General features: G+C 36.0%; 2 protein-coding genes and 1 non-coding gene across 3 annotated transcripts; 1 reads left to right on the top strand and 2 right to left on the bottom strand.

Moving 5' to 3' along the window:
* Window positions 1–1,251: 1,251 nt before the first annotated feature.
* LOC109190165 (coiled-coil domain-containing protein SCD2-like) lies at window positions 1,252–7,941 on the bottom strand. Its single transcript, XM_019340612.1, has 17 exons — window positions 7,338–7,941; window positions 7,005–7,192; window positions 6,175–6,250; window positions 5,976–6,017; window positions 5,775–5,837; window positions 5,432–5,481; window positions 5,326–5,353; window positions 5,068–5,142; window positions 4,879–4,989; window positions 4,707–4,767; window positions 4,273–4,386; window positions 4,030–4,148; window positions 3,854–3,923; window positions 2,901–2,942; window positions 2,318–2,358; window positions 1,923–2,070; window positions 1,252–1,679 (listed from the first exon to the last, which is right to left on the bottom strand). Exons 1-17 carry the CDS (start codon window positions 7,704–7,706, stop codon window positions 1,546–1,548), a joined length of 1,731 nt encoding a protein of 576 aa, XP_019196157.1. The 5' UTR covers window positions 7,707–7,941; the 3' UTR covers window positions 1,252–1,545.
* A 109-nt stretch (window positions 7,942–8,050) lies between these two features.
* TRNAD-GUC lies at window positions 8,051–8,122 on the top strand. The gene has a single exon. It is a non-coding gene; the product is annotated as a tRNA-Asp (tRNA).
* Window positions 8,123–8,940: 818 nt separating this feature from the next.
* On the bottom strand, window positions 8,941–10,168 carry LOC109190148 (acyl carrier protein 4, chloroplastic). Its single transcript, XM_019340593.1, has 4 exons — window positions 10,045–10,168; window positions 9,698–9,802; window positions 9,321–9,443; window positions 8,941–9,235 (listed from the first exon to the last, which is right to left on the bottom strand). The coding sequence occupies exons 1-4, from the start codon at window positions 10,111–10,113 to the stop codon at window positions 9,107–9,109; spliced, it is 426 nt and encodes a 141-aa protein (XP_019196138.1). The 5' UTR covers window positions 10,114–10,168; the 3' UTR covers window positions 8,941–9,106.
* Between the last annotated feature and the right edge of the window lie 506 nt (window positions 10,169–10,674).

Consider the following 10,674-nt stretch of genomic DNA (forward strand, 5'->3'; position numbering starts at 1 on the left):
TGTCCACACATCGCTGTGTGTGGACCATGATCGTCGAATAAAATTATATTAGAATTAAAATAATACTTTTGTATTATTATAATAAAACTAGTGTGTGTGGAGAATGAAACTAAAAAACAAAGCACATTATTGTCAAATGAAACTATACTATAATTAAAATGATATTTTAGTATTGGTATAATGAAATTAGTGTGCATAGAAAATGAAACTAAAGTTCAGAGCTATACAATAACCTATATTGTCAAATGACGCGAAGTGCAATTAAAATAATACTTCAACATTACTATAATCAAACTAGTGCGTGTGAAAAATTAAACAAAAAATAGAGCTCAAGCAATAATGTATATTTTGTTTTTGAGCTCAAGCAATAATGTATATTTTGTTTTTGAATGCTACTGACTCTATTACATACACCGCCTCCATTGAAGCTCAATCTCATGACCTCTCATATGAGAGAGTCACTACATGCCATTTGAACACAAAGTGCCCAACAGCAATAATATATATTATCAAATGAAACTATAGTAGAGTGAAAATGATATTTTAGTATTACTATAATGAAACTAGTGTTGAGGGAAAATGAAACTAAAAAACATAACAATTTTATCAAATAAAACTAAAGTGTAATTAAAACGATACATACTTTATGATCCACGTTGCTACATACCATGGTCGACAATAAAATTTGCCAAAATCCAGTCTGCCTTTTTAAACGGGTGTGGGACCGTTAAGTTTTAAATAATGTATTAATCCTTCAAAGAGACTCCACAATGCTCCCTCATCCCTAGGCTCTGTCCGTTCAATCCCGTTATATTTTTTTTTAACACTTATATTTATGTGTATTATGTTAACAGTTTATTTGTACAATGTATTATGTTAAATTATGTGTATTATATTAAGAGTTTATATGTATTCTACTATATAATTCTGTACATACAAAACAAGAGATCTTTTTAAGAAGTTAACGATAAAAATGAGAAACAAAATTAAAAAAATACAAAACGGCATGGTGCACGATATAATTTGCCTTAAATCAAGTACGTACAGTTTACGCAGAGCTGTCAGGCCCATTTCGGAGCCAATCAATATCGAATTCACCGTATTAATCAACCTGCAAATGACCGTCTTTCAAGTTCTGTATTGCATCAGTGCTTGCAGACTCACGGACGCACCTCACAAATCACAAAATATAAGTATACAACACTGTAGCTAATCAATTTTGTTATGTACGTTTAAAGCCACAGCCTAAACGAGCACGCATCTAGGTCCAGGAATGAATCCAATAAAAGAATTATTTTTACATTCGCAAATCATCCTGCACATACTGTTTTGAACCACACAACCTATCTCAAATTATAACTAATTACATTTCATTAACCCCTTCTTACTTTTGTAGACTACCTCTGCTTTGTAATGCAATAAAACCGACAAAAACAATAAAAAGCACCATGTGAAAAATGTATAACGGAGAAAATGTCCTTAAAATTTAGGGAAAGATGAGAAATTTGGAAATGATATGAAAACTGGTGAAGAAGAAATTGATCATCACGACGATGCCTCTGACTCAGCAGCAGCCGCTTTGGGGTCAAGCATAGAAGGCTGATCGATTTCTTTGCGAGATGCTTCCCACAGCTGTTGTTCTATCCCCAATTTCCTGAGCTCTGTCAAGCCCCTTTCAACTGCAACAAAAGCAAACATTGTGATTAGTTTTCATTGAGGCAAGACTGCAAGATTCCAAACACAAGCATTATTGCTCCAAAATTTGACAACATAAACTCCTGCCCAACAACCTCTCCTATGCACATGCTAAAACTACGAACCAGACCCTAGCAATGTCACTTCTACAGGATACAGATTGAACTGTAATATACGGGCAAAGCAAATAGATATATGCACTCCACTGACTCCAGTATGTGGCATACCATCAACAGCATCGTGTGTCGTTGGTGAAAGGCCACTAGGCCCACTATGGCTTGCACTACGATTTATCCAGAATTGAAGTCTATCTTCTGCAATATCCTCTTCAACACCATGTACTTTAGCTCTTCTCCAGAAATATGTAAGCCAAGCCTGCCAAGGTCACCCATAATGTATTAAGAAGTGCTTCTAAAATTAGCAGTATTGAACCAGAAGAACAAACTTCATATCCATTTTCCAGGGGTACAGTCTTTGAGAAGCAAATTTCTGTAGATAAGCATCTATGTAGTTATCCCAGCAGCAAAATTAGAGACTATGTTTAGAAGTGTATATTACTATTTCAGAATACCAGAATATAGAAGAATAAAAGATATATAATCTAACAAAAGAAAGGTCAGACCTCCTTGAAAAGAACATCTTCTGCCTCCTCCTTACTTAATTCTGCAACCAAAATATGCATATAGATAAATATCATTTATTGATGTACAATTTGTTTCAAGTTTCAAAAACAGAGAGATGGAGTTGCTTGTTGCTCAGGCAATTAACTTAAGTGGCAGAAGGGGAGTGGACATCAAGCAACATACACAAAATTTCTGAAGTTTGTGGATACACAATTCATAACGGGGAAGAAGCTATACGTATATACAAAGAAACTCAGATGTACCCCATCAATCTACAAGAGGCTCATAAACAAAATAAAGTTAAAAGGCCCATATCAAGGTACTAGCTAATCATATGCCACTCATGTATGCAATATTTTAGAAGATGCAGACTGGAGCCCCAAGCCCCCAAATCCCAATTTTAATGCCTTAAAACAACTCACAAAAACTCCATCAATTTACAAGCTTACTAGATCCCAGATTGCCTAGTTTCCCTACTCAATTCTAATTTCCACAACAAACAAGGAAAAGCAGAGATACACAAAGACACCAATGAATTTTATTTTTGAAACAAAATGTAGTACATAGAAATAATTTTATTACCGTATGCATCAGTGAATTTAGAGTCACCTGATGATTTAACATCTGCAAGGAAATAAACCCAACACATACTTAATGACTATAATTAAAGTTTGCATATCACAAAAAGAAAAATCTCGTAAGAATGCTGAATAATAAAGAGGAAAGGTAAAGAGGGAGCAGGGTGTGGCATCACAAGCAACTAAAAAAAGAATATGCTATCAATCATATAAATCACAGTTGGCACTTAATGCAATCATTAGCAGAATAAAGGCAATCCTTGCAAGGACAAAATAACCAGTCATGGCAATAAAAGTTTTATCTCCATTCAATGTTGCAAAATACGTTAGGGGGCGCCTAGGCGCCCGAATTTTTTATTTTAAAAAAAAATTGTAAAAATTCACTAATAAAACATAAGGTTCCCCTAGTTTTTTCTTACAAACTATATACGTAAGTGGTTGTAAAATTGTTCAAAATATTGTTGAAACCATCTAAGTACATAAAAAAATTAAAATTAAGAGCAAAAGAAGCATTTTTTTTAGAAATTGGAGGAACAAAAAAAAAAAAAAAAAAAAAACGGGACGTTTCAGCCGGCTAGGCGGTCTAGGCTGCCGCCTAGCTGCCCGGTCACGGAGGAGGCCAATTCCGGCCTTCCTCGCCGCGGCCGGGCGGCGCCTAGCTCCTAGGCGCGATTTTTGCAACATTGTCTCCATTTCAGTAAAAAAGTTGGAAGATGCTAGAGCAGCCATCTTTGTGTCAATAGGAAGTTAGGTTTGATCTGCATCGAATAACATGTATCCAAAAATACATGAAGATACACATGCAGTCATGCACATAAAGTGTTTTTAGGAATAATGAACACAAGACGAAGCCAAAGAACCTATAGGCAGGATGATGAAAGTGATTAAGAGGAGTACATTGTAACTGAAAAAATAAACAGTAGTCAGATCTAATATGATAAGAATAGCTGCTCATACCAGAAATGGATTGCTGAACAATATTTGAACGTCTACTTTGGGCCAGTGCTAGAACAATAGCATCCTCAACCTTAAAGTAGAAGAAATGATGATATACTGAACATGATGAAACAAACACAAACATCCCATACAAATGTTTGATATAAAACAGAATAAATTGTAGAACAAAAAGAAACCTTCAGGGACGTTAATTCTCTTAGAGCCATTTCAACTGAAAGCATACTCTCAATGTTTCCTTCTCCAGTAAGGTCATTCAAGTCACGAACAAGTTCACCCCTGTCTGAATTGTCTCCACCTGCTCAATGTCAGAAAAAATAAAGTGAGAAGTTTCAAAATGAGACTGAAGTATCTAGCTGCAATAAAACAAATTTTAAAATAAATATAAGAAAATCTATAGTTGCAAAGGAAAGAGTCAGCACCATCCCAAGACTCCTCTCTTGCCTTCTCGCCAGCAGAATTTACTACTTCAAGTGGAATAGGGGCCAAAGATGACCAGAATTCATGTTTAGAGACTGCAATATCCACACAGATGCCTGTAAAACACATCAATTAGTAACAAATAATGCAATGTTGAAAAAAATTATAATGAATCAACTAATCCTCCTTGAAGAACAAGCTTAGAAGAATCATTTGCAGTTTGTAAAATTACCTAAAGTTTTTACTTGTATCAACTAATAAGTTCACTTTCAGAAAGGGTTTACAGCAGTTTTAACTCCTGAATGACATGTGCATTTGAAACTAGAAAAGTTTAATAAGTGACACAATCTTAATTACACATGCATGGCAGGATGCATACAATAAATACGGCACACCCACTAGTGCTTCTGTAGAGAATTTTAAAGCAAGTAATTACCGTAATATACAGCTAAGCCCCAATATCGAGCAAGCCAACACCTCTTCAAAACTACCTCTTCCTAAAAAGTCAAAATGGAACGGGAGAGAAGAAAAAATATTTCACTTCCAAACATTTTTGAATGAATAAAGAATGACTGGTATCATCAAAATCTAATAGGCAAGTAGGCAACCATCTCTTCATGAGTCAAAATCATCCTTTGTGTCATTCTACGAAGAGCTTTTGCTTCAGATTCCGCTTCACGTTGTTTCTCTACAGTATTTGCAGTCTCATCTTTCAAGTTCTGGAGAAAACAGGTTCAATAAGGAGCAGGGCTCATTGCAATAACAAGAAAAATATATGATTATTGGGCATGACTTACATCAATCTCTGCACGGAGAGATGCCATTTCTTCATCTCTCTCACCCTTATTATGTATTGCAGCTTTAAGAGCAGCCTGCAGGACTTAATAGTAGCCTAAGAATAAGAAGATTATTTCCATAATGTGATGTGCATGATGTCATTTGATTAGTCTAAACAATGCTAGGAATTGACAGTCTAGACTTGAGATACATCAATGGGGGCTATAGAAATAAATAATAATTGTCACTATTAAAATTTTCACATGGCTCTATAATACCTCTCTTTGACGAATTGCTGCTTCCTTCCTGCAGGTAACCATTGTTTCAATGAGGCAACAAATATTAAGCAGCAATATGGCACAGGTAAAAATAAAATAAAATTACCGGCTCAATAATTTAGCTTCAAGGGATACACCATCTCCAAGAGCAGCAACCTGTATTTAGATAACCTCAGACAAATGCACACCAAGGAGAATAATACAGGAATACAAAGTATAAACTAATAAAAGCAATGTTCCAAGCCAAATAGTGAAAAAATAACATTCCAAAATAATATCATTTTTGACACTGTAATCAGTAGCAACCTGTTTATTTGCATATCTCAACTAACAGAGAGAACAGGAATTGGTATCAAGGAGCAGGTTCTGGTACTAATAATATGGCAATTTCGATCAACAAATCATAATGCAAAAGACAATCAGTCCCTAACTAGTAACTACTGTCAAACCTGCTTCTCCAGCTCCCTAGCTCTAGCCTCTGCTTCTTCACGTTTTTCTTCTGCACGACGAAGCTGTAGAGCTTATCAGTTTTTATGATCCACATTACAAACTAAAAGCATCTCCTTTCTTTTTCTTTTATTTTTAAGTATTTGGAACAAGAAAACCCATCATGTAACTGTGTAAAGTTTTTCCTCCAGGATATGGCTCACCTTGTCTAAAATAATCTCATTCTCTTCTTGAAGCATGTCAAGCTGTAAGCAATAGGAAATTGTCATTTCAAGTACAAACAACGCCCTATGGACAGTTTAAAAGATCAAGGAGCCAGAAAAGGTCGGTCCCCATGGCTCTTAGTAATTTCTACTTCAGAAGCTAGTTAAAAAACATATAGAAAATAATTAGATATCATACTTCATCATGAAGTGCAGAAGCCTCGTGCTGATTTCCCGAGTCTTTTAAATCAATGCGTCCCATTTCAGGTGTAAACCTAAAACAGTTGTCAAAAAGATCAATTTCCATAAGAATTCCAAATTAACTCAAGAAGTAAAAACTCATTGGCATAGTGTCATGACATCTGAAATCCATAAGACAACATGTCATATGCATTGAAGTAGCTTACCAGTAAGTAGCCATACATAGACTCGGCAGTCCAAAGTGAACTAGACAGTACATTTCTAGATCAGGAAGTTATTGAACATCAGAAAACGTACACACCATAGAAATTGACCAAAAGTAGCCATGAATGTGTAATACAATAACCAAGAACATTTTCCTATAATTAGCTGCTCTCTCAAGAAGTCAAAAAATAGGATAAACCATCATTAATCTGTAGTGCTTACTAAGCACCTCCACAGCAGCATAATCCCCAAAAGAAAGAAAGAAAATTGGGTACATGTTCTGCACTTATAGATGGAGTTTGGAATCAATTGCAAAAGAGTGTCAAAGACATCACATTTTGAATACAATATTGGCAAATGGCAACCATTGGGATATATGAAGCATGCTTAGCATAGAGTTTAGAGAAATGTCCTTGAGGGTGAAGAAAGAGAAACCAAGTTCAATGCATTATAACATGGAGATAACATTCAACAAAGAAAATGAAGGAACTACATCAGCAAGGAGCAGATTAAGATTTAAGATGGAGAGAACAAGCAAACTAAAAACTGCAAAAAATACCACTATTATTCTATTAAGGAGCAAAAACTTTGGAAGCCAGAAATGAAGATTCGAACATCTAATACCTTTTCTCTCTCAATCTATTACTAGGGGGTTCTATTGGAGGAATAGAAACCGGTGTTCTTAGTGATGTTCTGGTTGGTTGCATAACTGTTGTAGTTGTCGTAGTTGAGCTTGTACGAACAGATACTGAAGATCTTCCAGCCGATGTCGAACGCACTGTAGGAGTATGATCCATGAAGGTCCTACCTAACTAAAAACGACAGCACCGAATTATGAATGAATGTAATTCATAAGAACATTTCAACATTTCTATGATAGTAACTATTGATACAAAAACCACATCAAATAATCAAGTCTTAATTTACAGCTAAAAAACAAGGAATTTATGAAATTACCGCAGGCGAAGGAGATCTATTGGGCTTAGCAACTGAGATAGCCGAAAAACCACTGCCGTAACTATTACTATTACTGTGACTGCGGCCATTACCGGAAAACGTGTTACTCGGCCGCCTGAACCCTAGATCATCGTCCTCGTCGTCTTCCTCCTGCGTCTGCGAAGAAGCCATGACCTGCGCCAAGCGCTGAGCAGCGGCCTTAGCGGCTACGTTCTGAGACCTTTTGATATTTGACATCCCAGCCGCCGTCGGCGGCAGCCGCGAACGTGGATGCGCGGGGGATCCCGCCGGCGACGATGACCCGGTGCTGCTGGATCCCCCGCTCCATTGCCTAACGTAGACCGGACTCTCAGTCCTCCTCCGATCCATATATATGTGTGTGTGTTGTATTTGAGCTAGGTTATCGGAAGGGAAATTGAGAGCTAGATATTGTCCGGAGAAAGAGGAAGATGGAGAAGGGAAGAGAATTGACTGATCATATATTCGGGTGGGTCAGCAGCAAGGCAGAAACGGAAGAAGTGAAATGAAAACGAAGCGCGTGGGCGCGTGAAGGAGAAATTTCATCGACTTGAACTACTGAGAATAAATCCGGTCGTGCTCGAGCTCAACCGCAAGAATAATAGGCTTCCACTTGGTCGAATTGACGAACTGTACGGCATAGCGCTGTTTATAAATTAATAGAAATATATATATTGTGATGTAATATCAACGAAGTCGTTGTAGTATAGTGGTGAGTATTCCCGCCTGTCACGCGGGTGACCCGGGTTCGATCCCCGGCAACGGCGAAATTTTTGGTAAACCCAGTTTTCCGGCAAATCAGATCTGATCCCTCCCAACGGCGTCATCCGGTTTCCCTATTTTCTGGTTTTGATTTGTTATAAACTGCTTTCGTAGTTTGGCCAAGCTACTCTCTTCCCCTCCATATTTGATAATTACATTAGGCTTCAACTAAATAAAAATGAAACTACTATAAAGCTCTTTTTCTATACTTTTTTGTTGCTTATATTTTGGATTATCTACCTCATTTTTTTTTCTATTTGAAATATTTTTTTTACCATAACATTTATATGTAATTATAAAATCTGTTATGCAATAATAATACAAAACGGGTTCAAACTCTCAATCTTTAAGAGAGTGCACAGTCATTCACGCCAACAAAGCTGATGGAAATTGTCTATTGGTCTTCTTGGTTTGAACTAGTCAGTTATAAACAATCTAAGTTAGTTTACTCGTTGTAGTCTTTTACCGGTTAGAATCACAAAACAGAGTTTACTCATATATGTGTAATGATTGCAGATTTTCTAAAAAAAATACTCCCTATTAGATATTAATTAAAAATCTCCTCAGTTTTCGAATTATGTAAGTCACTCCATTAATTCAAGAGATACGAATCAAACACAAAACCGCCATCTTTGATAAACTTATACTCATCATCAAAACCACATGGGAAATATTAGGCATTAAGCAACACGTACGGTTGTGCATCCTTGTTGCACAATGTACTCAGCCTCACATGGCCAGTATGACAACTGGTTTTTGCTTCAATTATATTTTTTAACAAATCTGCATTATTATTCAAACCCGGAGGAAATGACAGAATCTGAAGAATAACTCTAGACAGATATCATCAATCATGAAATGAATTCAATTTTTCAAAAAACTCAAAATCCGCATTACACAATTCATGGAGACACAACCAAACAAATGATCCTACCTCACATTACTAAATTAAACCCAAACACATAACTTATGGCATCTTATCTTAATTTCTAAGCTTCCGGTTTGTTCACAAGTTTGTCTATCAGCTCTGCAGCTTCCTGGACAGAGGTTATGCTCTCCGCGTTCTGTTCTTCCACGCTTATCCCGAACTCTTCCTCAATACACATCACAATCTCCACCTATTATATTTCCCAAAGTCAACAAGACAACTACATACCACTTCATATATAAATTGAAAGATGGGCGGGTTCCATCTCAACTTACTGTGTCTAAGGAATCGGCACCGAGCTCTGCAAACTTGGTTTGAGGCGTGACATCAGTCTCGGCAGGCAATGCTAGTTGCTTCCTCACAATGTCACACACTTTCTGCACTGTCTCTGTTTTGGCCTGCCAATTAGTCCATGTAAGAGGATTTTGTGTGTGTTAACCTAGCTATTACTTAATTAGGCAACTTGCCAAGGACCTTGTGGTTTAGTGACACCAAATTACTCTCCCATGTAGGAGATTGTGGGTTAGAGTCTTAGTGGAAGCGGTATTAACTCTTTATATTTCAGTAGATTGAGAAAGTAGTTATAAACAGATACTGTATTGTAACAGAGGACAGTAGTATTAAAAAAAATAAAATTAAGCAACTTAATTACCGCACAACAGACGTGGAAGCGGCGGGTTGTTGTCAAGGAAGGGAAACCAGTCCTTGTTTTACCTACACATACCAAATTCAACCTTGCAGTACTTCTTCCCTCTATCTGCACATAACAAAATGCATGTGAACAAGCTAAGCTACTCCAATTCAACATATTTCCTTTGAATGCAGGCCGGATTATATTCATTTACTAATCACTTTACATATACAAGTACACACAAACATATAAAAGGAATAATGGTAAACCAACTACTTAATCATAAACATATTTTGTTAATTCATAATGAATAATGAATGCACTTATTGTATAAAGAATATAATAATTAATGGTCACCTACTACTCACCTGGATAGTCTTGGAAGGCTGTTTTACTGAAGTTTGGAGTCTGAAACAGGTAGCTGAAATAGCAGCCATGGAATCCCCACCCTATCTACTAAAACAAAGTAAGGCTCCAATTATAGAGAATCTTAACATATATATATGGGTTGTCGGTGTTGGGGGGTGGGGGAAGGGAGGGGCCGGGGTTAAAAAAAAAAAAAAAAAAAAAAACTCTTTAACAACCTATAAATGGACTAACCACAACATAATAAAATTATGGAAGTCATTGAATAATCAAATAGTAAAAAAAAAAAAAAAAAAAAAAAAAAACAAACCTCTATCACGCAACATACTTACTATCTTATTCTATGCATTTATTTTTGGAAAATAAATTATCAAATTATACTCAAAATTGTAATTGAGTCTCTAAATTGAACATGACCTATTCCTGATTGTAGGATGATGTAGCAGTTAAAGTTTAAAAAATTAAAATTTTAATTTATTTTAAATAAAATAAATATATAAAAAATCTAATCCCCCTCTTTGTCTCATGTGAGAGATGAAGATGAAGAAAGGTTCTTCGTCTCTAGCAGGAGACAAAGAAGAGTTGAGTTTTTATTATTTATTATTTTTTATTTAGAATAAACTAAAATTTAA

The sequence above is a fragment of the Ipomoea nil genome, unplaced genomic scaffold (assembly GCF_001879475.1).
Source record: "Ipomoea nil cultivar Tokyo-kokei standard unplaced genomic scaffold, Asagao_1.1 scaffold1572, whole genome shotgun sequence".
Taxonomy (NCBI): domain Eukaryota; kingdom Viridiplantae; phylum Streptophyta; class Magnoliopsida; order Solanales; family Convolvulaceae; genus Ipomoea; species Ipomoea nil.

Bases quoted from the DNA above. Each gene is read 5' to 3' on its own strand.
- LOC109190148 (XM_019340593.1), bottom strand. From the start codon at position 10,113: ATGGCTGCTATTTCAGCTACCTGTTTCAGACTCCAAACTTCAGTAAAA. The intron at 9,803-10,044 runs GTGAGTAGTAGG...TGTTATGTGCAG, and splicing joins AGCCTTCCAAGACTATCCAG to ATAGAGGGAAGAAGTACTGC. The intron at 9,444-9,697 runs GTAATTAAGTTG...ACTAATTGGCAG, and splicing joins GCTTCCACGTCTGTTGTGCG to GCCAAAACAGAGACAGTGCA.
- LOC109190165 (XM_019340612.1), bottom strand. From the start codon at position 7,706: ATGGATCGGAGGAGGACTGAGAGTCCGGTCTACGTTAGGCAATGGAGC. The intron at 5,482-5,774 runs GTTTGACAGTAG...ATCTAAATACAG, and splicing joins CTAGGGAGCTGGAGAAGCAG to GTTGCTGCTCTTGGAGATGG. The intron at 4,387-4,706 runs GTAATTACTTGC...TGTGTTTTACAG, and splicing joins GGGCTTAGCTGTATATTACG to GCATCTGTGTGGATATTGCA.